Genomic DNA, 27684 nt, shown 5'->3' on the forward strand with positions numbered 1-27684 from the left:
ACCACAAAAGACTCCAAATTGCCAAAGTAATTTGAGAAAAGAGAACAAAGCTGGATGTATCATGCTCCCTGACTTCAGACTATACTACAAAGCTACAGTAATGAAAACAGCATGGTACTGGCACAAAAACAGATATAGAGATCAATGGAGCAGAATAGAGAACTCAGAAATAAACTCATACTCCTATGATCAATTAACCTATGACAAAGGAGGCAAGAATATACAATGGAGAAAATACAGTCTCTTCAATAAATGGTACTGGGAAAACGAGACAGATACATGTAAAAGAATGAAATTAGAGCATTCTCTCACAACATATACAAAATAAACTCAAAATGGACTAAAGACCTAAGTGTAAGACCTGAAACCATAAAACTCCTAGAAGAAAACATAGGCAGAACACTCTGACATAAATCATAGCCATATTCTTCTGGATCTGTCTCCTAAGGCAAAGGAATCAAAAGCAAAAATAAACAAATGGGACCTGGTTAAACTCAAAAGCTTTTGCACAGCAAAGGAAATCACTGACAAAATGAAAAGACAACCTACTGAAGGGGAGAAAATATTTGCAAGTGATATAACTGACAAGTGGTTAATATCAAAATATATAAACAGCTCATACAACTCAATATCTTAAAAACCAAACAACCCAATTAAAAAATGGACAAAAGAGCTGAAGAGACATTTTTCCAAAGAAGACATACAGATGGCCAACAGGCACACGAAAAGATGCTCAACATCACTAATCATCAGAGAAATGTAAACCACAATCAGATGTCACCTCACACCTGTCAGAATGGCTATCACCAAAAAGTCTACAAATAACAAACATTGGGAAGGATGTAGAGAAATAGGAACCCTTGTACACTGCTGGTAGAAATTAAAATTGATGCAGCCACTATGGAAAACAGGAGGTTCCTCAAAAAACTAAAAATAGAACTACCATATGATGCAGCAATTCCACCCCTGGGTATATATCCCCCCCCAAAAAAACAACCCAAAAACATTAACTTGGAAAGATACATGCACCCCAATGTTCACAGCAGCATTACTTAACAGTAGCCAAGATATGGAAGCAACCCAAGAATCCATCAACAGGTGAATGGATTAAGAAGATGTGGTGTATATATACAATGGAATTTACTCAGCCATAAAAAAGGAATAAATTTCTGCCATTTGCAACAACGTAGATGGACCTAGAGCATATTATCCTCAGTGAAATAAGCCAGACAGAGAAAGACATAGTGTATGTTATCACTTACATGTGGAATCTAAAAAATAAAACAAAGGAGCGTATATGACAAAACAGAAACAACCTCACAGATATAGAAAACAAAATAGTGGATACCAATGAGGAGAGGGAAGGGGTGGGAGGGCGAGACAGGGGTACGGGATTAAGAGATACAAACTACTATGTATAAAATAGATAAGCAATGATGATATATGATACAGCACATGGACATACAGCCATTATTTTGTAATAACTTTAAATGGAGTATAATCTGTTAAAAATTCACTATGCTGTACACCTGAAACTAATATAATCTTAGTTTTTAAATGTAGGGCAAAAGTGATGCATAGTGTTCTCTTATAGTCCCTAAATCGTTTAGTCTATAGTATGTCCCTCTTCCAATTCTAATATTCTTTATTTGCAACTTCTGTCTTTGTTCTTGATGTTTCCCACAAGAAGTTTCAGTATATTATTAATCTTTATCCAAAACATTTATGATCGTAATGACTATTTCTTTTGCCTTTTTAAGGTTTCTCATTGGTTTCTGATTTTAAATTTATTATTTACTTAACTTGTGAAGATTAAATAAGTTAAAAACATAAAGCACTTGGAACAGTTCTTGGCACATAGCACTCAATGTTTTTCTTAGTGCTTTCGGTGTCAACCTTTTACTGTGTCATTATTTTTCACTTATTTTTATGCAAACATTCTACTAATGTATAATATACACACAGAAAGGTACACAAAGGAACATCCCAAATAACCAGCACTCAGATCAAGGAACAGAATTTACCAGAACCCTAGATTGCCCATCATACTCCCTCCCAGTCTCTACTTGCCTCAAGGATAGCCACCAGCCTGAATCCTAACATATTAATTTAGTTCTGATAGGTTTTGATCTTCATATAAATGAAATCAAAATGTAGGTACTCTTTAGTGTCTTACTTCTTTTGCTCAGCAATATGTATGTGAGATTCACCCATGTGGTTATGTGTAGCTGTACTTTCATTCTCGTTACTATATAGTATTCCACTGTGTGAACATACTACAGGTTATTCATCCATTCTATGGTTGATGGACATCTGGGTTGTCTTCAGTTCAGAGTTACTATGAATAGTGCTGCTATGAACATTCTTGCACTTGTCTCTTGGTGAAAATTATATATGCATTTCTTATAGTAGAGCTAAGTACTCACTTTTCTTGTGTATATAGTGAGGGATGACGTTCCTGGTTTGTAGGTATTGTGTCAGCTTTAGAAGATACTACCAGTTTCCAAAGAGTGGTTGCAATATATACATGCAGTATATGAAATTCTCTTTGCTTCAAATCCTTATCATCACTTAGTAATATCAATCTTTTTAACATTAGTTATTCTGGTATGTCTGTAGTATCAAACTGAGATTTTAATTTGCATTTCCCTGATGACTAATCAGGTTGAACACTGTTTCATATATTGACTGGCCATTTGAAAACCCGTTTTATCAAGTGACTGCTCACATCATTTGCTAACTTTTCTATTGGGTCGTCTTTTTCTTGTTGATTTGCAGGATTTCTTTATGTGTTCTAGATATGAGTCTTCTGTCATATGTAGGTATTGCAAATATCTTCTCCCAATATGTGGTTTGCCTTTTCACTATCTTAATGTATTTTGGTGAACAGAGGTTCTTAATTTTAATGTGATCTAATTTCTTAATTTTCCCTTTATGGTTAGCATTTTTTGTTCTATTTAATAAAATGTGTGCCTACCCAAGATCATGAAAATATTCTCTTATGTTTCCTTCTAAATTTTTGTTTCACCTTTCACATTTAGACATCTGGGATTGGTTCAGTTTATGGTGTGAACTAGGAATCGAGTCACTGTTTTCAAGATGACTATCTAATTGACTCAGCACCATTTATTGAAAAGATCATTTTTTTTCTAGTGTACTGTAGTACCATCTTTGTCTTAAGTCAGATGATATCTACTTGTGGGTTAATTTCTGGACTCCCTATTCTGTAACAATGATCTATTTGTGTACCTTTGAGAATATACCACACTGTGTAATTACTGCAGCTTTAAAGTAAGTCTTTGTATCTCATAGTGTATACTGTTCTGTTTCTTCACATTTGCCTTGGCTACTTTTGACCCTTTCACATTTCCATACTAATTTTAGAATCAGGTTATCAATTTACACACACACACACACATTGGGTTTTTTTGTTTGCTTGTTTTTCCCAGTACTGCCTGGAGGTAGAAATCAGAATCAAAGTTCACTTTTGCACATGGATATCTAATTGTTTCATCAACATTTATTGAAAAGACCTCCTTTTTCCCACTGAATATAGTGGCATCTTTCTCATAAATCAAATGACTATAAATGTGGAGTGAGAAATCGGCCAGTTCAAAGGAGCCCAGAGCCATAATTATTTCCTTGAAATACTACAGCCAAGTTATTTCCACATTCAGTTTCTTAATGCATAATCAGATCTACAGCAGGTCTCGCCATGGCTTACCACATGCAAACTCTTTTATGTGAAATACATTAATCGTCTTGTTCAAATCACCTAAATCCTAACTTTTGATAGCTTAATCTGAAAGAGGAGCATTAAAAAATCTTCCACTGTGAATAGGAATTTGTCCATGTTTCCTTGTGATTCAATCAATTTTGCTTTATATTTTGAGTCTATGCAGAGTAAATTCAAATTCATAACAGATATAACTTCTGGTGGGTTTTTCCTTTTATAACTGTTTCATGTTCTTCATTATCCCTTTTACTGTTTTCTGATTAACTTTGGTCTAATATTAACATTGTTACACCAGCTTTCTTTGCGTCAGCTTTCAGTATATTTTCCACTCCTTTATTTTCAAAGTTATAATGCTATTTTATAAATAGCAAGCTGTTTTTGCTGGGTTTTAATTAATTCAATCCAAGAATTTTTTAGTAGGCAAGTTTAAGTCACTTTTATTATATATTTTGATTATTAAAATATTTGAACATTTTCCCTACACTTTACTATGTATTTTCTATTTATCGTGTTTTTTCTTTGCGTTTTCCCCCATTTCTACTGTTATTTCCACTTTTTCCCCTTTACCAATTGTGAAATGATATATTTCTTCTCTTTTTTCCAGAGGTTACACACAAATTTTTTAACCTAGAAATTTCCACTCATAGTTTTCTAATAAAGTCTAAAGCTAATTAATATTGCTCTCTCTCTAAAAGAAAATAGAATTTTCACATGCTTTATTCTTATTTCTTCTTAACTCCAGTACTCAGTGTGGTTCTTAAACCAGCAGTAGCAGCAGCATCTGCGAGCTTGGTAGAAATGCAAATTCTCCACCCTTTCTCAGACCTAGTAAATCAGAATCTCTGGGATGGGGCCAGGAATCAGTGTTTTAACAAGCTCACCAGATGATTCTTATTCATGCTAAAGTCTGAAAAGGACTGATCTAGAGCAGAGGTCAGCAAACTTTCTCTGTGAAAGGCCAGTGAGTAAATATATGAGGCTTTGTGGGCCACACAGTCTCTTTCAGTTACTCAATTCTGCATGGCAGTGCAAAAGCAGGCAAGGACACTACGTAACAAATAAGTTTGGCTGTATTCCAATAAAACCATTTTAGGGTCACTGGAATTTTTTTTTTTTTTAACTTTGGGTTTATTTATTTATTTATTTATTTATTTATGGCTGTGTTGGGTCTTCGTTTCTGTGCGAGGGCTTTCTCCAGTTGCGGCGAGCGGGGGCCACTCTTCATCGCGGTGCGCGGGCCTCTCACTGTCGCGGCCTCTCTTGTTGGGAGCACAGGCTCCAGACGCGCAGGCTCAGTAGTTGTGGCTCATGGGCCTAGTTGCTCCGGGGCATGTGGGATCTCCCCAGACCAAGGCTCGAACCCGTGTCCCCTGCATTGGCAGGCAGACTCTCAACCACCGCGCCACCAGGGAAGCCCCTGGAATTTTAATCTCATATCATTTTCACATGTCACAAAATAGTACAAATAATTTTCACATGTCGCAAAATAGGTTTTTTTCATCCATTTCTAAATGTAAAAATCATCCTTAACTTGCAGGCCATATTAAAAAAGGCAATAGGCCAAACTGGTCTATGGACCATGGTTTGCCAAACCTGATCTAGAGTTTTAGTACTTGCTTCGTTCTTATTTTTTTTTTTAAGTATCATTTTTAAAAACTCAACACTTTAAATTTTTAATTACGTATTTTTCTCTTTTTTTGCTCATCATGTTCTTAAACCCTGCTTCTTCCTTTTGGGCTTATTTTTCTTCTTGTTGAAGTATGTCCTTTTGTTCTTCCTTTTCGGATTAATAGCTAACATGTATAGAATGCTTATTTACATACTAAGCACTGGTCTAAGCACATTACATAAGTGAATTTAAATTAATCCTTACAATATCCTATGAGCTAGACCTATGAAATGTCCTATCCTGTGAAAGTGTCTTTATTTCACCTTCACTCGTGAATAACAGTTTGGCTGGTATAAGAATTCTAGATTTGGGATTATTTTCCCACAGCACTTTAAAGATAATACTACAAAATGCCCACCTGGAGTACTCCTGCTCTTAGAGAACCTGGAATTCCTTGCATAAATGGCCCCAAGCCCACTTCCAAAATCTACATGGGCCTCTTCTCAGGATTCAGACTCCTGAGGGCAGACTATATGCTGCTGTTTGTTCACCCTTAAGCCCAAGGCATAGCCAAGAGGCAGCTGTTTGTAAGGATGTGTAAACAGAAAATGGAAAAGCAAGGTGGGGCAATCATATACATGCATGACAGGCCCCTCGTGATGTGGAACAGAGCCAGAGAAAAGGGCAGGCCACTAGGCAGCCTCTCCCATTGCTGCCACATTCCAGCATGCAATCCCAAAGAGTCTAAGAATTTTAAATGTACGTTTGTCCTTTCAACTTTTTAGAAAGATTTATTTGTGAAAAATATAGAACGTATTTTATCTAACAGATAGTAGCTTGATTTATAATTTTTAAACATCTATACATGTATCAATAGTATATGGGCCTCTATTTGAACCTCTGCCCAGAGCCTCACCAATGAGGAGGTAGGCCTAACTCATGGAGGTTTTTATTGATACTTTAACCCCAGAGCTGCCAGTGGCAGGGCTCCAGATTAGGCCTTTTACCAAGTGAAGCACTTCTGAGCCCCTGCCCAGATTTTTTGTTTTAGATATCCTGGTTCTGGTCCTCCTGCAGCTCAACGCTAAGCCCTTGTCACACCAAGAGGTAAAGCCCAGGGCCCCAGGTAGGAGCACTTGGCTTAGACTGGCAGGCACTGGGCTTCAGTCCTATCTGTGGGCAGGAGAAAAGTTTCTGTCTCCTTTAGTTTAAGCAGGTAACTCAGATCTGCTCCCCACCGTTCAGAGTCCCTGCTTACCATCACAGGTTCCCAGCTATTTCTTTCTTTTAGGAAGAAGTCTCCACTTCTAGACTATGGAAATTTTCTTCCTTGCTTTTAAGTGTGGTTATTAATCTTTATAATATGTTTTTTATGTGCTCAGAGCAAAGGGAAAGATTTCAGCATACTTTTAACCTGTCATCTAGGCTGAAATTAGAGCCTCTGGTTTAAAGTGTGGGTGTCAAGAATGCTTAATCTGTATTCATAAAGTGGGCCAGGAAACAAGAATCAAAACTAGAACTCAGATATGAACATCTTCTTTGCCTGTGACGCAGAACTGATCACAGCAATTAATTACATTGGGGAAACAAAAGTGATCTCATTTTAATAAAAATCATTACAGTGTACCAACTATCTCCATGACCTTAGAGGAGCCAGCCTCTCTGGTTCTCAGCTTCCCAGCTACAATCAAGTGAGTTCAATAAGCTAATGCCTAATAGTTTCTAAAGGTCCCTTCTCTTATTAATTTTTATAGTTTCACATAATAAGGGCCTAGACCAGAGTGAATTTCTATACTCTGAGAGTGAATTTCTGAGCCTGGAAGATATTAGAATTTCAGAGATAATATCAAAAGAAATCATCCAAATCATCAAATAAAGTATATAAGAGAGCCTTGATAAATTGCAAGATATTTTAGCAAAGAAAGATAATATTATTACATATGTTGGAATACGCATTCAGTATTATACACTCAAGAAAGGTTTATGTGTAAAGAAGGAGTATGAATGCCTCAGTGAAAAAGAACTGATTCACTGGGAGAAACAGTGAGAAGAGGGAGGGGAGTCGTCAGCAAAGTAACCAAAAAATTAAGCCGAAATATAACTTCAGCTTCAGGGGAAAAGGACAATAAGCCTCCTTACAGTGAAAAGGGCGTAAATACCTTTGAACAAATCTATCAGAAAATGTATGAGTCTATGAAGTAGCTCTACTGAGCAAGACGCTTTAAATAGCAATACTTTAAACCACAGTTGCCTCTATGTGTGTCATTTCCAAGAACTCAATAGCATGTGTGCTTATCAGGACTGTCATCTGCAAATATTCAAAAGAATTACCAACTCACCCCAAGTGAGAGTAGCCAGGGTCAGCAGTTCAGGGATGGAATCCTGACATACTATGTATTCTGGAGAATATGGGTCTGTTTGAACTTCGGCATCGCGATAATCAGTCTGAGTGCCCACAGTATACTTTGAAGGAATGGGGAGGTACTTAGTAGAAGGAGGAGGAAAAGTATATGGCTCTGCCCTAGAAGAGAAAATCATTTTAAAAATTAAAACCTGATACAATCACTTTATACCTATCAATAGGTTTTGAAACATATATGATAAAGAGTTAAACAGTCTTTCTATATAAAATGCCCTTGTGAATCAATAAGACAGTTAAATAGCCACAGAGAAATGGGTAAAGGACAGTCCAGAAAACAAAAAGTAAAACTTCTAACAATCATATGAAAAGATAATGAACATAACTAGTAATCTAAGAAAAGTAAATTAAAACAGCAAGATGCTATTTTATTATATAGCATAAGCAATGATTTAAAAGTTTGAAAGTACCTAGCATCAATGAAGTTGTGAAGAAACAGACATTCTCATAAACTGTTGATGGAAATACAAATAGGTACAACCTAACTAACAGGTAACTTATCAATATATATCAAACCCTTAAAATACCCTTTTGCCCCAGCAATCGTACTCCTAGGAATTTATTGTAGGAAATAATTCAATGAGTGTGCAAAGATATATGCAAACATGTTTACAAAGTCTCATTTATTAGAGTAAAAAACTTTTTTTAATGGCCAATTTTATTTTTAAAAAATGGTTATACCTGGAGTCATTAGGCATCAACCTTGGACCCATTATTTTCACCTTTGTTTTTTTCATTCTGTCTATTTTTAAATACAAAAAACCTCTTTAATTCACTTAAACATATGCCCACCCTTACACATAATTTCTTAAACAATAAGTATGACAGCACATATGGTTTAATGTTTCAGTGCAGTTTTCTTGTGCTTTTGAGTTTGCGTCCCTCAATCCCTTTTTCTTCCTTATCCACCTGTAGCAGTACCTTCTCTATATACCCAATATCTAGGGTATGTATCTCAGTTGTATCCTTGAATTATATCTTCCATATTTTTTTGCACACTTATTTTCTACACTGACACAAATATACACAAATATAGTGTTATTTTATCATTTGACTAACATGAAATCATACTATAAATACATTTTTGCATCTTGCTTTTTCGACTAAACAACACTTCACGGAAACCCTTCCCAATCTACTCATGTGACTCTTTCAAAAAAAAAGTTACAAACTTAATCACCATCAGTAGAAAAATTGTTTTTTAAAAAATGGCACATACATAATGGAATTTATCCAGCTATTAAAACTTACAATGTAATGTATATTTATGAACAAACAAAAATGTCTATGATCCAAAGTAAAGTAGAAGAAATAACACTGTAAAGCAGTATGTACATTAGGAGTACATTTTTATGTTTTTAAAGACTGTGTTATTAGGCACATAAAAATGCCTAGATGGATACACAATAATGAAAGCAATTATTTCTGGATAGTAGGGTTATAGAGAGAATTTTTTTCATGTTTATAGTCTTCCGAATTTTCTAACTTTTTTTTAAACCTGTATATATACTACTTATAAAATAAGAAAAAAAAAATAACCATTTCCATTTAAAATAAATCATTTTGAAGAATTGGTTAAATTACACAAACAATAAATAATGGAAAAAAAGAGAGAGATTTCCATTATGAAAAAGTCAAAGGCAAGGGGAGGTGCTTATACATGAGCACAGCATGTACAGCTTAGCTCAAAGAAAAATGCATTTCAAGCCCATTAGAAAGAAGTGTCTATTTGACATTTCGACCTGTGATGGAACAGTACTTTAAATTGTTTTTAATGCTGAATTCTAACAGGCATTGAAATCATTTTTCAGCAGTTGCTATTAATTTCTAACACATGTAGACAGATAGTTTCTTAAGTTTTCAGCAGAAAGTATGCTACTATAAAAATTCTACTTGAGGAAATAACTTCAAATTAGCTTTATCACCACAGATCATGTGAATATTATAACACCATAAGTTGAATCAAGAGAATTACTGTTTTCTAAATTAAATAATTTCACATTTGACCCATCTGATAAAATGTGCTAGGATTATGGTAAAGCCTGAGGAATCCTTCTGACTAAGCTTTCTGCTGACTTGGGACCCTTCTATGTGGGTCTGAGGATAGGACGCAAAGGAGGAATGCTACTTTGACAAAAAGTCCTATGCAACTCAATAGTACAGTTTCTTTCCCAACCGACTTGTTATTTTTCTCCAACCTATTCTTTTTCTCTCCATTTCAGTTGGTTTTAGAGGAGAGTAAAATGTGAATAAGAAAGAGCAAAAATCTCTTTCCCACCTCTGCCCAACCTCGATCGGGACCCAATGCCAGAAAGACTCCATATCTGCTTCCTACTTGGCTTGAGCCCTGCCTTGTCCTGGATCCCATCCTCAGCCTTACTTAGTCTGGCTTTTACAGCAGCCACTGCTGCTCTATTCCCTCCATCCAGGCCCCTCCTCCTCTACTACGGGCCACTACCAGGAACATGTACTGTCTGCCACACCCACAGTCTTCTAGATTTTCCCTTCCAGCCCCAAGTGAACTGCACACAAAGAGGAGCTTCACAAAGCTAGTAAATCTTGTTTTGTTATTATGAACTCTATTGAATGTCTGAATTTTTTAAAGGCAATTTTTTAGAGCAATCTTAGGTTCATAGCAAAATTGAAAAGAAGGAACAGAAACTTCCCATATACCCCCTGCCCCACACATGCATAGCCCGACACATTATCAACATGACTCACCAGAGTGGTAGCTTTGTTACAATTGATGAACCTCCATTGATACTTCACAGTCACCCAAAGCCCACAGTTTACTTTAAGGTTCACTCTTGGTGTTGTACATTATATGCGTATGGACAAATCCTTACATGTCTATGTATACATGTATAATAACGTGTATCCATCATTATAGTAACATACAGAGTATTTCCCCTACCCTTAAAATCCTCTGTGCTCCTATTCATCCTTTCCCCATTCCCCCCAACCCTCTGGCAACCAATGATCTTTTTACAATCTCCATAGTTTTGCCTTTTCCAGAATGTCATATAGTTGGAATCATACAGTATGTAACCTTTTCAGATTGGCTTCCTTCTCTTAACTATATGCATTTAAGATTCTTCCATGTCTTTTCATGACTTGATAGCTCAATTCTTTTTAGTGCTGAATAATATTATATTGTCTCAATGTACCATAGTTTATTTATCCATTCACCTACTGAAGGACATCTTGGTTACTTCCAAGTTTTGGCAATTATGAATAAAACCGCTATAAACATCTGTGAGCGGGTTTTTCTGTAGAGATAAGTTTTCAACCTCTTTGGGTAAATACCAAGGAGCAGGATTGCCAAATCATATGGTAAGAGTATGTTTAGTCTTGTAAGAAACTGCCAAACTGTCTTCTGAAGTGGCTATAGCATTTTGCATTCCCACCAAAAATGAAAGTTCCTGCTGCTCCACATTTGGTGGTGTTAGTGTTCCAGATTTTGCCCATTCTAACAGGTGTATAGCGGTATATTGTTTTAATTTGCATTTCCCTGATGACATGATGTGGAGCATCTTTTCATATCCTTATTTGCCATCTGTATATCTTCTTTGTGAGGTATTTGTTAAGGTCTTTGACCTTTTTTAAAATCAGGTTTTTTGTTTTCTTACTGTTGAGTTTTAGACTTCTTTGATTATTTTGGATAACAGTCCTTTATCAGATATGTCTTTTGCAAATATTTTCTCCTGGTCTGTGACTTGTCTTCTCATTCTACTGACATTGTCTTCTGTAGAGCAGAAGTTTTAAATTTCAATGAAGTCCAGATTCTCCATTATTTCTTTAATGGATCATGACTTTGGTGTTGTATCTAAAAAGTCATCACCATACCCAAGATCATCTAGGTTTTTTTTCCTATTAATCTTTTAAGAGTTTTATATTTTTGTATTCTACATTTAGGTCTGTGATCATTTTGAGTTAATTTTGTGAAGGGTGTAAGGCTTGTGCCTAAATTCATTTTTTTGCACGTAGATGTCCAGTTGTTCCAGCATCATTTGTTTAAAAAGACTGTCTTTGCTCCATTGTATTGTGTGTTCTTTTTGTCGAAGATTAGTTGATTATATTTATGTGGGTCTGTTTCTGGGCTCTCTATTCTATTTCATTCATCTATTTGTCTGTTCTTTCCACAATATCACACTTTCATGATTATAAAAGTTCTACAGTAGGTCTTGAAGTCAGGTCATGTCAGTCCTCCAACTTTGTTCTTCTCCTTCTATATTGTGCTGCTTATTCTGAGTGTTTTGCCTCTTCATATAAACTTTAGAATCACTTTGTCAATATCCACAAAATAACTTGCAGGGATTTTGATTGAGATTACATGGACTCTATAAATCAAATTGGGAAGAACTGACATATTGACACTATTGAGTTTTCCTATCCATGAACATGGAATATTTCTCCAGTTATTTAGTTGTTCTTTGATTTCTTTCATCAAAGTTTTGTAGTTTTCCTCAAGTAGATCTTGTGTATATTTTATTAAATTTATACTCAAGTATTTCATTTTTTGATGCTAATGTAAATGGCACTGTGTTTTATATTTCAAATTCCACTTGTTCTATATAGGTATATAGGAAAGCAGCTGACTTTTGTATACTAACCTTATATCCTACAACCTTGCTATAATCACTTATTAGTTCCAGGAGGGTTTTTTTTTTTTTTCGGTAAATTCTTTCATATTTTCTACATAGATGAATATGTCACCTGCTAAAAGACAGTTTTATTTCTTCCTTTCCAAACTGTATACCTTTTATTTCTTCTTCTTGTCTTATTGAATTAGCTACGACTTCCAGTATGATGTTGAAAGGGAGTGACGAGAGGGGACATCCTTGCCTTTTTCCTGATCTTAGTGGAAAAGCTTTGAGTTTCTCACCATTAAGTATGATGTAAGTTTTTGGTACACAGTCTTTATAAAGTTGTGTAATTCCTCTCTAATCCTCTCTAATCCAAGTTTACTGAGAGTTTTAATCATGAATGAGTATTGGATAATGTCAAATACTTTTTCTGGCCTCTAGTAATATGATCATGTGATTTTTCTTTTTCAGCCTGTTGATGTGATGCATTATATTAACTGATTTTCAAATGCAGAATCAACCTTGCATGCCTGGGATAAATCCCACTTGGTTGTGGTGTATAACTCTTTTTATACATTGTTGGATTTGATTTGCTAATATTTTGTTGAGGATTTTCATGCCTACATTCATGAGAGATGTTGGTTTGTAGTTTTCTTTTAATGTCTTTGCCTGGTTTTAGTATTAGAGTAATGCTGGCCTCAAAGAATGAGTTAGCTTCTATTATCTGAAAGAGACTGCAGAGAATGGTATAACTTCTTCCTTAAATGTTTGGTAGAATTCACCAGCAGACCCATCTGGGCCTGGTGCTTTATGTTTTAGAAAGTTATTAATTACTGATTCAAAAATTTGTTAATAATAATATAGGCCTTTTCAGATTTTCTATTTCTTCTTGTGTGAGTTTTGGCAAATTGCTTTTCAAGTAATTAGTCCTTTTCATCTAGAATATCAAATTTGTAGGTATAGAGTTATTCACAATATTCCTTAATTATCTTTTTAATGCCATGGGATCTGCAGTGATCCTTTTTCATTTCTGAAAAGGGGATCCTTTTTCATTTCTGATATTAATAATTTGTGTCCTCTCTTTTTTTCTTAGTTAGCCCGGCTTGAGGCTTATCAGTTTTAGTGATCTTTTCAAAGAACTTTGTGGTTTCACTTATTTTCTCTATCGATTTCCTTGATCAATTCTGCTGATTTATGGGACTTCCCTAGTGGCACAGTGGTTGAGAATCCACCTCCCAATGCAGGGTATGTGGGTCCAATCCCTGGTCAGGGAACTAGATCCCACATGCATGCCGCAACTAAGAGTTCGCATGCCATAACTAAGGATCCTGCGAGAAGCAACTAAGGAGCACACATGCTGCAACTAAAGGAGCCCACGAGCCACAACTAAGGAGCCCACAAGCTGCAACTAAGACCCAGCACAACCAAAATAAATAAATAAACATTTTTTTTAAAGTACATGGCTTATACTCTCCATACACTTGAAAAAAAAATTCCATTGATTTATGCTCTAATTCTTATTACTGCTTTTCTTCTGCTTGCTTTGGATATAATTTGCTCTTCTTTTTCTAGTTTCTCAAGGTGGAAGCTTCAATGATTGATTTAGATCTTTCTTCTTTTCTAATACATGCATTCAATGCTATAAATTTCCCACTAAGCACTGCTTTCATTGCATTGCACAAATTTTTATAATTTGTATTGTCATTTTCATTTAGTTTAAAATATTTTAAAATTTCCCATATCTTTTTTGATCCATATGTTATTTAGAAATATATTGTTTAATATCCATATATTTGGGGATTTTCAGTTCTCTCTCTGTTCTTAATTTCCAGTTTAATATCACTATGGTCTGAGAGCAGACATTGTATTATTTCTATGCTTTTACATTTATTAAAGTGTGTTTTATGGCCCAGAATGTGGCTATCTTGGTGAATGTTTCATGTGAGCTTGAGAAGAATGTGTATTCTGCTGGTGTTGAATAAGTAGTCTATAGATACCAATTATATACAACTGATTAATGGTATTGTTAAGTTCAACTAGGGCCTTACTGATTTTCTGTCTGCTAGATGTATCCATTTCCAACAGGAGGTGATAGTGGATTCATCTACTTCTCCTTGTAATTCTATTACTTTTTGCCACATGTAGTTTCACACTCTGTCATCAGGCACATATACATTAAGGATTATTATGTCTTCTTGGAGAACTGACCTCTGTATCATTATGTAATGCCTCTCTTTATCCCTGATAATTTTCCTTGCTTTGAAGTCTGCTCTGTCTGAAATTATTATAGCCATTGTTGCTTTCTTTCAGTGTTAGTATGCTATAGTGTTCTCTATCCATTTACTTTTGTTCTTTTTTTACATTTTTTAATTGAAGTGTAGTTGATGTGTAATATTATATGTTACAGGTGTACTATACAGTATTTCACAATTTTTAAAGGTTATACTCCATTTATAGTTATTATAAAATATTGGCTATATTCCCTGTGTTGTACAATATATACTTGTAGCTTATTTTATACATAATGGTTTATACCTCTTAATCCCCTATTCCTATATTGCCCCTCCCCCTTTCCCTCTCCCCACTGGTAACCACTAGCTTGGTCTCTATATCTGTGAGTCTGTTTCTTTTTTCTTATATTGACTAGTTTGTTGTATTTCTTAGATTCCACACATAAGTGATATCATACAGTATTTGCCTTTCTCTGTCTGACTAACTTCACTTAGGATAATACCCTCCAAGTCCATCCATGTTGTTGCAAGTGGCAATTTTCATTCTTTTTTATGGCTGAGTAGTATTCCATTGTATATATATACCACATTTTCTTTATTCATTCATCTGTTGATGGATGCTTGAATTGCTTCCATATTTTGGCAACTGTAAGCAATGCTGCTATGAACATTGGGGTGCATGTATCTTTTCAAAATAGTGATTTTGGTTTTTTCGGATATATACCCAGGAGAGGAATTGCTGGGTCATAAGGTGGTTCTATTTTTAGTTTTTTGAGAAACCTCCCTACTGTTTTCCACAGTGGCTGCACCAATTTACATTCCCACTAACAGCGTAGGAGGGTTCCCTTTTCTCCACCTCGCTAACGTTTGTTATTTGCGTTCTTTTCGATGATAGCCATTCTGACAGGTATGAGATAATATCTTGTGGTTTTGATTTGCATTTTCCTGATGATTAGCAATGTTGAGCATCTTTTCACGTTCATGTTGACCATCTGCATGTCCTCTTTAGAGAAATGTCTATTCAGGTCTTTTGCACATTTTTTAATTGGGTTGCTTGGGTTTTTTTGATGTGGAGTTGTATAGGCTGTTTATATATTTTGGATATTAACCCCTTATCAGTCACATCATTTGCAAATATTTTCTCCCATTCAGTAGGCTATCTTTTCATTTTGTTGATGGTTTTCCTTGCTGTGCAAAAGCTTTTAAGTTTAATTAGGTCCCATTTGTTTATTTTTGCTTTTATTTCCTTTGCTTTAGGAGACTGCTCCAAAAAAATATTGCTACAATTTATGTCAAAGAGTGTTCTTCCTATGTTTTCTTCTAGGAGTTTTACAGCTTCAGGTCTTATATTTAGGTCTATGAGTTTATTTTTGTATATGGTGTTGGAGAATGTTCTGATTTCATTCTTTTACATGTAGCTGTCCAGCATTCCCAGCACCACTTATTGAAGAGGCTGTCTTTTCTACATTGTATATTCTTGCCTCCTTTGTCATAGATTAACTGACCATAAAAACATGAGTTTATTTCTGGGCTCTCTATTCTGTTCTAATCTATCCATTTACTTTTAATCTATATGTGTCTTTATACTTAAAGTAGGTTTCTTAGTGACAACATATAGTCGGCTCTTGTTTTTTGATCCACTTTAACAATATCTGTCTTTTAATTGGTTCATTTAGACCACTGATGGCCAAAGTGATTATTGATAGTTGGATTAATATCTACCATATCTATTTGTTGCACTTGTTCTTTGTTCCTATTTTATCTTCCACCCTTTTTCTGTTTTTTTGTAGTTTTAACCACGTTTTATATGATTCCATTTTCTCTTCTTTATTAGCATATCAGTTATACTTCCCTTTAATTTTTACTTTTTTAGTGATTGCCCCAGAGTTTGCAATATACATTTACAACTAATCCAAGTCCACTTTCAAATAACACTATATCACTTCTCAAGCAGTGTAAGTACCTTATAATAACAAAATCCTCATTCCTCCCTTTCATCTCTTTTATTATTGCTGTCATTCATTTCACTTATATATAAGCATATACATGATATATTCATGAGCATACATAATCAAATACATTGTTGCTCTTATCATTGTTAATTTTTTTTCTGAATAGGCTCCTTTAATAATTAGTCAAAGAGGAAAAACAAACTGCCCACCATTTGTCTTCCATTGTCTTCCTTTTTTTTTAAATTGGAGTATAATTGCTTTACAATGTTGTGTTAGTTTCTGCTGTACAATGAAGTGAATCAGCTATGTGTATACATATATCCCCTCCCTCTTGGACCTCCCTCCCATCTCCCCCCATGCCGCCCATCTAGGTCATCACAGAGCACTGAGCTGAGCTCCCTGTACTACACTGCAGGTTCCCACTAGCTATCTGTTTTACATATGGTAGTGTATTTATGTCAAACCTAATCTCCCAATTCATCCTACCCTCCCCTTCCCCCCTGTGTCCACACATCCGTTTTCTACATCTGTGTCTCTATTTCTGCCCTGGTGGTCTTATTATTTTGAATAAACTGTTAAAAAATAAGTTTTTATTTCATCTTCATTTATTCTGTCTTTGATGTCCTTCTTTTCTTTATGTAGATCCAAGTTTCTGACCTATATTGTTTCCCTTCTCTCTAAAGAACTTCTTCTAACATTTCTTGCAAGACAGGTCTAATGGCAACAAATTCCCTCAATTTTTGTTTGTCTGAGAAGGTCTTTACTTTGCTTTCATTTCTGAAGGATAATTTTGCAGGATACAGAATTCTAGGTTGATTTTTTTTCTCTCAACACTTCAAATTTTCACTTCTCTCTCTTCTTGCTTGCATGGTTTCGGAGAAGTCAGATGTAATTCTTATCTTTGTTCCTCTATAGGTGAGGTAATTTTGTACTTTGGCTTCTGTCAGAATTTATTCTTTATCTCTGATTTTCTTTAGTTTGAATATAATATGCCTTGGTGTAGCTTTTTTGATATTTATCCTGCTTGATGTTCTCTGAGCTTCCTGACTCTGTAGTTTGATATCTGACATTAATTTGGAGAAATTTTCAGTCATTATTGTTTCAAATATTTCTTCTGTTCCTTTCTTTCTTCTCCTTTTGGTACTCCCATTATACGTATGCTACGCCTTTGTATTTGTCCACAGGTTTTGGATATTCTGGATTTTTCAGTCTTTGTTCTCTCTGCTTTTCAGTTTTAGAAGTTTGTATGGATATCTGCTAGCTCACAAATTCTTTCCTCAGCTATGTCCAGTCTATTAACAAGCCTATCAAAGGAATTCTTCATTTCTGTTTCAGTGTTTTTGATCTCTAGCATTTTTTTTTTTTAGTTTTTTCTTAGAATTTCCATCTCTTTGCTTACATTGCCTATTTGATCTTGCTTGAAGTCTACTTCACCCATCAGAGCCCTTAGCATGTTCATCACAGTTGTTTTAAATTCCTTTTCTGATAATTCCAACATCCCTGCCATGTCTGGTTCTGATGCTTATGCTGTCTCTTCAAATTGTGGTTTTGCCTTTCAGTGTGCCTTGTAATTTTTTTTCTTACAGCTACACATGATGTACTGAGTAAGAAAAACTGTAAATAGGTCTTTAGTAATTTGGTGGTAAGGTGTGGGGGGAAGGGAAGCATTCTATTTTCATATATTAGGTCTTTCTTTCAGTGAGCCTATGCATCTGGACTATGAGCGTCATAAGTGTTTTTCAGTTTTTTCTTCCCCCTTAGGTGGGGCAGGATGGCAAAAGGGGACTGAAGTTGGGTATTTCCTTCCCCTCTCAGTTAGGCTCTGATAATACCCCAGCAGGTTAGGCTCTGGTTCACTAGTTTCTCCTGACAGCTGGCCTTGTTAAGAAGAACAGAGTGCTCTAGCATATTTCAAAGTGGTTCCTTTTTCCCTCCTCCTGCCAGAAGTATGGGGGGATTTTTCTCCAATATTTACTGTGAGAACCTGGTTGAGTTCCTGGAGGTAAATCACAAAATTGTGGGAGCCCCCATGACTGGGTCCTCCTGGAGTTTTTCATTCTCAGAGTCTTCCACACTGAATCTCCAGCAACTTGTCAATTACAGTTCAGGTTTTCCTACCTAGGAATGGTTCTCAGGGCAGTTTCTACTCATGAATCTCTGTTCTGGGTAGCTATTACTCCCTGTATTTGCCTGTCTGTTTTTAAAATCTTCAGTTAATAGTAACTTCCAAGCACGTCATATGTGGAACTAGAAACCACTATTGAACATTTTAAAAATATTACTTTTTATCCTCTTCACCAAGATGCTTACATAGAGTCCAAAGTAAAGGCTCCAACAGCTAGCCATGGAAAGGGTATGGCTGGAGAAGGCCAGCTGTCCCCAGACAAGTCCATACTTGCTAACATAAAGTGGAATTATCCTCACCACTCAGAAACTCAACGCTGCCAGAATTCCAGAGTTGACTTCACAGATGGTTACTGATTCATTCTTTAAAACTTCTGAGAAAGAAAGAGACTATCTAGAATGTCAACTGTCATGCTTTAACTCTCAAAGGAAATCTTTATCCCTTACATCACAATTAGTTAGGAAGGAGTGGAAGGGCCCAGTGTTCATCACTGTAGACCTCAGAACTCCCCACAATCAGCTGAACAATTTTTAGACCTAATGTGATTATGACCTCCAAAGCAGGAGAGCCAGTGAGCCTGCTTCTAAAGAATTACCAAAGGTATCTATAGGGAGATACCTGTCTTATAGCTTCTCTTTTGCTCATACAAAGCATTTCATAGAAAACAAGTCTGCAGTTGTCCCCAGGTAAAGTGACAATACACAAAGTTGCTCTGTCTAGGAGGAGAGCAGAGGATCTTTCCTCCATCCATGTAAGAGCCAAAGGTATCCATATACAGTCTTTAAAAATTAGAGGGGACCTGGGATCATAATTGGCACTTATATTGAGGATTACAGACCTTTGATAACATATATCCTATTCATAAGATGCTATATCATTAAGAGTAATCATATCCTTTAAATGCATGTTTGAAAGTCAAGCCCTATCTAACTTTCTATTCAGAAATCTGAGACCTTAAAAAAGGTTTCTTTTCCCGTTCATTTCAAGAATACCTTGGATTTTTTTCTCCTACAGAAATTTTAAGTTATATTGACATGGGAAAGAGTATAGCAAAAATTAGATGAGCATATGTATGTATCTATTCAAAACAAAAGTTATAAGCAAAAAACAACTACCCTCAATATGTCTGATGCTCTTGGTTATTTTCTATTCTATTTTGTTTTTTAAAATGCTGCTCATGACCCACTAGAAGACCTTCTAATGGTTAGTGATCCAAAGTTTAAAAATATTGATTTAGACAACTATCCTCTGGAAACAAATATGGAAGCAAATAATAAATAAAATAAACTGGAAAAAAAGTTTTTAAATAATGGTTACTTACCTGGTTGATGCAAAAACAACATTGAATGGCATCTGTTGATAAAATGGAAGGAAAGGCCTGGGGGAGAAAGGAAAACACAAATGTGTGGGACTTTTGCATTGTGTGCTCTCTGAGCTTTCGTCCATTGTTAATATTTGTCCCTTGAAATCAGTGAGTTGAATACTTCATATATCAGTAATTCTCAAACTTTGGCATACACAAAAATCACTGGGGAGTGGGAAGATTCTTGTGTAAAATTCAAATTCCCAGGTCTAGCCCAGGAGATTCAGTAGATATAAGGTAGAGCCAGTGAATCTGCATTTTTAATAAACATCCCAGTGTGTTCTCTGAAGATGGGAAACAAGCCATACTCTGAGAAACAGTGCCGTATACTTGGGCTTCAGCTGGTCATTAGTCCCCAGCAACTTCTCAAGTTCCCTGAGATATTCTGAAATTCCCAATGATTTACTTAAAAAAATTTCCCCCCAAAAGTCTAGAAATTGAGTATAGTATGTTAAGAATTTAACATTTCTCTGAAAAAAATCAGCATAATGTGGACTACAAGTTTACTTTTCTCAAATGAGCTTATGTAGATATAACATCAAGACTATTTTGCTAACTCAGGACCTATAGGGAAATCCTCATCTTATTTTAATCTGATCTGAGTGTATGATTATCACATCAGTGTTACTCACAAATGATACAAAGTGAATCTTTTGACCATGTTGGTTTTGGCAACATTCACACAAAGAGAGCATATTTCACCTATTTGCTCTCTTTTAACTCTTTCCCCTGCACTACGGCTGTCATGGTGTCTTTGCTCTATCTCACTTCATTTGACAACTTCATTTTGTTCTCAAATATACATTCTTATTTGCAATTAGTACCTCTAATGTCAGGCAGACTTAGTTGGAACCCCAACTCTACCACTTGCTATTTATGTGACCTTGAGCAATTTACTTCTCCTCTCTTGGTCTCAGCTTCCTTACTGGTAAAATGGGGATAATATATCTTATCCTATATTTCTGTTCTGAAAATTGATATTGTATACGTAAAGCACTTATAAAGTGATGCCTGGCACACTGCATGCACTTAAAAATGAGAGCTGCTATCATTATTACAAAGTGGCCTCTAATAATACTAGGGCTCATATTCACAGTAATTATTTTCTACCTTTCAAAATATTTATAGCGATTCTTTCCAGTAACATCAGGATCTTCATAAACTTCTTTAGGCATCTGAAAAGAAGTGTCAGTTCTAAAACGAAGCAGGAAAACATTATTCAAGTCTAACATATAATTTCCAATTCATATTTATATGTCTATAAAGTAGGGGATACACAGGGTAGCTCAGACTGAGAGCAAAGTCTTCTATAACATGCATCTTACTGTCTTACATCTCAGACTAGAATAGTTACTTTCCCTGAGCCAGGAAACCAGGAGCCAACAAGTAGAACTGAAAGCTAATAAATGAGTAGACTTACGAAATCTCACATACGAAACTACCCACTTTTAGTTAATGGCACATGAGAATTACAAAATTTTAAAAAACGAAGTTTTATGTCTAGGCTGTAAGGTAGCATTTTAAAAGAAATTTACTAGGTATGAACTTGTAAATATCCCTTAAAAGAATAAGCAATTCAAGAGATCTGTCTCTGAAGGTGCCTTGGCTGCAAGTCTCCAAAAAGTGTATTTGGATACTAGCAGAAAAGTACACTTGCAATTTCTAAGATGAATCAAAGAAACAACAAACGCATTCACTTCTACCTTTGGTGGTAAGTTATCACTTAATATACATATGCACTCCAACCTTTGGAGAACATCTACTGACCAATAAACCTATAACCATTGCTCCTGAATCAGGCTTGTTTTGGTCAAAGGGCTTAAGAAAGAGAATTTGAGCTCAACTGGTCTAGGTATAACATCACAATTGTACATTTTTTTTAAGATTTTTTTCTTTGATGTGGACCATTTTTAAAGTCTTTATTGAATTTGTCACAATATTGCTTCTGTTTTATGTTTTGGTTTTTTAGCCACGAAGCATGTGGGATCTTAGTTCCCTGACCAGGGATCAAACCTGCACCCCCTGCATTGGAAGGCAAAGTCTTAACCACTGGACCACCAGGGAAGTCCCTGTACATTTTAAAATAATACAGAATGGGGGACTTCCCTGGTGGCACAGTGGTTGGGAGTCCGCCTGCCAATGCAGAGGACACGGGTTCGAGCCCTGGTCCCGGAGGGTCCCACATGCCGCGGAGCGACTGAGCCCGTGCGCCACAGCTGCTGGGCCTGCTCTCTAGAGCCCACGAGCCACAACTGCTGAAGCCTGCGCGCCTAGAGCCCGGGCTCCGCAGCAGGAGAGGCCGCCACAATGAGAGACCCGTGCACCCCAATGGGGAGTGGCCCCTGCTCACCGCAACTAGAGAGGGCCGCGCACAGCAACGGAGACCCAATGCAGCCAAAAATAAATAATAAATAAATAAATAAAATTAAAAAAAATAATAATAATAATACAGAATGAATAAATAAAATTTCTAAGAAGAACAATGCATTCATTAAAAACATGAGTAGCAGCTGAAGCTACCGGACACTTACACAGCAAGTTTCCGGAGGGCTTCTTTGTGTCTCTCCTCATGTCCCTTCCAGTCCTGACTGATGAATGATGGAACAGGATCTGCCTTGCTCCAATACACAGAATATCTTGGATAATGAATCAGGCTACTGAACATGGTTCTATACCTGGGAACCCTTCTCTAATGTTAGGACAGGAAGGCAGGGGAAAAAAGGACAAAATTATATCATCAGATTTTCTAAAGTATTTTACTACTGCAAACTTTTTAAAGGCACAAAACAGTGTATATGACATAGGCTATTGGTATATGCATAGACTATCTCTAGAAGGGTACTCAAGAAACTGATGCTAATGGATGATTATGTGAAGAGGGCTAAGGGTAGCATTTACTTTATACCATATAAGCTTTTGTACTCTTTGAATTCTTTCAACACAGGCATATATTACTTTTCTCATTGAAATAACTTAGGTTATAATGAGTCCTTTATTCACTATTAGTTAGTTAATCCTCACATTGGGACACAAGTATTAAGATACTTTGTCCCCTGGTAATCGTGGCAAAGTAATCTCTGCAGAATATAAAATCCAGTGGAGATTTGGTGATTAGCCAATCTGATCAGCGCAGTTAGCCAAACTAGATGGTTCAGGTCCATTAGGCTGCCTTAGTGGATGAATAAGACCTACCAGTTTGCTTCGAATCAGGGTGGCCTGAATATTTGCCTGGCTGTGGTCTTTCTCACTTGACATGATAAACAATGGATCTGTGAAATAAACAATAAGGTAATATAAGGAATAGAACATATCTACTCCTAGGCAGAGAATAGTAAAGAAATATAATTTCTTAATTGGAAAACAAATTAGAAAATTTAGATATTGCCTAACTCTGCAGCAGCTCATAGCCTTATTACTCTACCACCAGTGAGGGTCTATGAGATGCATTTCTTTTCTGTGTATTCCAAAGTCAGTTAATAGAATCAGAATGCAAAAAGAAGGCTGAACATGTTTTCAAGCACCATAGCCTAAATAGGCTCTCTTCTCTCCCATGAACAAACCGCCTTCTGGGTCTGGATAGTCCTGGAAATACTGCAAGAAGAAAGACCATGTATATACACACAACACCCATTTCCAAGGGAAAGAAACAATAACTTTGGGCACTATCTCCCATATTCAGTTCACAGGAGACATACAAACTCTTAACAGTGTTTGAGTTTAAACTCTATCACCCATAACTGGTAGACAGGGTAAGAAAATGTCATTCTCTAATAAGAGATAAAGAAGATCAGCTATTTTTAGAATTCACCCCTTAAGATGGGACTAAGTTATTTCTCCCAGTTCAAAAAAGATTGCCCTGCTGCTATAAGTATGGGTTTGTTAGATATATCTCTAAAGTGACAAAGAATATTCATGATTGATTATACTACCCCTTAAAATCAAACAATTTGACATTAAGTTCACAAGCAATCTTCAGATACAGACTTGATTTATCAAGTAGACATCTCTTGAGAAACAAATACCCTGACCAACTAGTCTAGACATCTTGGTAACATATATTTCTTCACAGAAATTATTAAATTGGTATTGTGATTTAGAAATAAATCTCTTTTGAATTTAGATGATGTAAGTCAATTTCCAGAACCTAATGACTCCTCAGTTACCCAGTTGCACACGAACAGCACAACTGCAGCCACTGACCCAGTGATTTCTTTTAAATCATTTAAAATAAGAGTATGTAGAAATTTCACTTTGTCCTATACTATTTCCAATATATCAGAGATGTTGAAGCTATAGTCGTTCTTCTGTTTAAACAGGTGCATTCATTCTGTCTTCAAATTCAGTAGCCTATAATTTGAGGCCATAAAATCTGGTCTCTTCATTCCTAATCAGCCCAGTTTCCATCACTTCTCAACTCGATATCACTGGGTCAATAGTTGCAATTGTGCTGGTCAACTGAAATTAATTTAACCCACATTTCTCCTAAGTCTGAACAATAAATAATAAACCATTCTCCTCTTATTTCCATAAGGAGTGTGAAGACATGACATCTACAGGAACATTTTTACATCTATAAAAGATAATGACACAATACTCTATGATTTGTGACTACACATTCTACAACATAGCCTAAAACTGTGCTCAAAATCAGTGCTCGAATGGCAATGGAGAGGTCTCTGAGATGCCCAAGTAATAGCAGTCACCAGGTCATTACTTGCTTACTCCTAGACAGTTATTAAGTGCTTTATGTGCAATATTCCATTTAATCCTCAAAAAACCCAATGAGGTCGGCACTAGGCCACCATTTTATAGAAAAGGAAACCAAGGCTTCAAGAAGTCAGCAACTGAGGGGATCAAAATGGTGGAGGAGGAGGACATGGAGCTCACCTCCCCCCATAAACACATCAAAAATATATCTACATGTGGAACAATTCTCAATGGAAACTGGCAGAAGAACTGCTATACAACCAAAGCTGCAATAAAGATCTCCATGTAACTGGGTATGATGGGAAAAAAAGGTATCAGATCAGGACCTGCATCCCTGGGAGGGATCTGAAAGGAAGAAAAGGTCCACATGGGTGGACCTTCACTCTGGGGAGTGAGCAGATCAAGCCACAGTTTGGGCATCCAATTCCTGGGATCCCTGCACAGAGGAGTAAAGCCCCCTTGCCTGCTGGGAAATTCACTGAGACAGACAGAAAGACTGAAGAAGGCTAGACTCTACTCGATAGGAGTGCACGTGTGCTGGCTTGCTAACAATCAGGGATGAGAGAGCATTGCACTGGTGGCTGCCACCTCACCGCACTTCCCAATCCAAATGGGCGAATGCCCTAGCCCCACTCAGTCCACACCACAGCTTGGCAGGAGATCTGGGCAGAGACCTGGTCTAGCTATGCAGAGACAGACCAGAGGGCCTGGGAGGTTATCAGGGTTGGGGGGCCCTGCAGAGCCCATTATAAGTGCGCGCACAGGGGCAGTGGGTCTAGCTGGGCAGCAATTGTCAGCGTGTGTACCTGGTGGCACCACAAGAGTGTGAAGGGGCTAAGTACTGAATCTCGGGCAGACAGGCCCTGGGCAGGGGTATGCAGCAGTTCATTTCCCAGCAAGAGCGCCCAGCCTCCGCCTACTCCACACCACAGCTTAGCACTACATCTGGGGAAGAACGGTCCTGGGAAAAGACTACCACAGAGGCAGCCCACATCTCAGGCAGCAAAGCAGCCAGCTCAACTCCTGCAACCACAACCTGACCGCCAGCCCCAGCCTAGCAAATGCCCCAGCCCCATCCACTCCACACCACAGCCCTGCACTAGATCTGGGATGAACACAACAGAGAAAGAGACGTGAACTTGGACTGCTTCTGAGTGGAACCACGGATGCCCACACAGGTGGTGCACAGGTCTTCTGTGACCACACGGGCCTCATTTGCTTCAGGATTTACCTCCCTTGGGGCAGGATGCACACTCAAGGGCTATGGAGCCTGATCGAACCCAACCCTCAGGCCATCTATTCCAACAACTGGGGAGCAGGCACCACCCCCAAAAGTACGGTGACAGCCACGGAGCAGAGAGGAAGCCCTGCCTCACATCCAGCACAGGCTCTAGATATGACAACACCAAGCACACCTCCTATCAAGGGGGTAACGACAAGCACACCCTGAGGAAAAATGTGGCTGGCATCCATACCAAAACCAGCCCTTGCACCAAAAATACTGGAGACATACCATCTTTGCAGGGTCAATCCCACATAAAAACACCCCTTCAAGACCACAGTAGATAGCTGTTTTCTCCTAAATTCATAGACAGGGAAAGTTAAGTAAAATTAAAAAGCATAGGAACTATTTCCAATCAACAGAACAAGAGAAATCCCCTGAAATAACAAATAATGAAACAGACCTCACCAGTCTACTAGACCTTGAGTTCAAAAAGAAGGTAATAAAAATGCTAAAGGAATTAAGAAAGATTATAGAAATGCAGATCACTGTAACAAGGAACTAGAAACTACAAAGATGAACCAATCAAAATTAGACAATTCAATTGCTGAGATAAAAACCAATCTAGAAGCAATGAATAGCAGACTAAATGACACAGAAGAATGAATAAGTGATCTGGAAGATAGAATAATGGAAATTATTCAATCAGAACAGCAGACAGAAAGACAAATGAAAAAAATAAAGGCAACATACGAGATCTATGGGATAATATGAAGTATGCCAACCTACACATAATAGGGGTTCTAGAAGGAGAAGAGAGAGAGAGAGAAGGGGATCGAGAATGTATTTGAAGAAATTATGGTTGAAAAGTTCCCAAACCTAAATAAGGAAACAGATATCCAGGTACAGGAAGCAAAGAGGGTCCCAAACAAGATGAACACAAACAGACCCACACCAAGACATATCATAATTAAAACAGCAAAAGTTAAAGATAAACAGAAAATTCTAAAGGCAGCAAGAAAAAAACAAAGAGTTAGTTACAAGGAAAACCTCATAAGGCTATCAGCTGATTTCTCTACAGAAACTTTGCAGGCCAGAAGGGAGGGCCATGGTATATTCAAAGTCCTGAAAGGGAAAAAACTGCAACCCAGGATACTCTACCCAGCAGGATTATCATTTAGAATAGAAGGAGAGATTTAAAAATACCTCAGACAAGCCAAAACTAAATGAATTCAGCAATACTAAACTTACCCTAAAAGAAATATTGAAGGGTCTTCTCTAAACAGAAAAGAAGCAAGAAACTATAGGAAAGGCAAATATATGAAAGGATTAAATATCATTTAAATAAGCCAGTACATAGATTAAAAAATATTTTGTAAAAGCAACTATAACTACAATTAACAGTAAAAGGATAAGCATGAAGATGTAAAATAGGGCATGAAAATCACAACATGTGGGGGAGGGGAGTATAAAAATGTAGATCTTTTAGAATGTGTAAATTTAAAGCAAGTGGATATAGTTGTGGGTCAACATAATTGAATTCCATGGTAACCACAAATCAAAAACATACAATAGGGGGACTTCCCTGGTGGTGCAGTGGTTAAGAATCTGTCTGCCAATGCAGGGGACATGGGTTCGATCCATGGTCCGGGAAGATCCCACATGCTGCAGAGCAACTAAGCCCGTGCTCCACAACTACTGAGCTTGTGCTCTAGAGCCCGCGAGCCACAACTA

The 27684-nt window shown here is 36.8% G+C and overlaps 1 protein-coding gene across 13 annotated transcripts in view; it reads right to left on the reverse strand.

The window, feature by feature from the left end:
• Positions 1 to 27684, reverse strand: part of CFAP91 (cilia and flagella associated protein 91) — a 147105-nt gene that overhangs the window by 100353 nt on the left and 19068 nt on the right. For 12 of the 13 annotated variants that reach the window (XR_014263002.1, XR_014263003.1, XR_014263004.1 and 9 more), the window contains 5 exons: positions 23214 to 23290; positions 22553 to 22710; positions 21132 to 21215; positions 19980 to 20036; positions 7685 to 7866 (listed from right to left, as the gene is read on the reverse strand). Coding sequence is in view for 7 of the 13 variants with exons in the window: in XM_082460044.1 (XP_082316170.1) it covers positions 7685 to 7866; positions 19980 to 20036; positions 21132 to 21215; positions 22553 to 22710; positions 23214 to 23290 (558 nt within the window). In the remaining 6 variants the exon portion in view is untranslated. Of the gene's footprint in view, positions 1 to 7684; positions 7867 to 19979; positions 20037 to 21131; positions 21216 to 22552; positions 22711 to 23213; positions 23291 to 23406; positions 23613 to 27684 lie in introns of all 13 variants that reach the window. The other variant, XM_082460041.1, reaches the window with a different exon arrangement.

The sequence above is a fragment of the Balaenoptera physalus genome (assembly GCF_965194825.1).
Source record: "Balaenoptera physalus genome assembly, chromosome: 4".
Taxonomy (NCBI): Eukaryota; Metazoa; Chordata; class Mammalia; order Artiodactyla; family Balaenopteridae; genus Balaenoptera; species Balaenoptera physalus.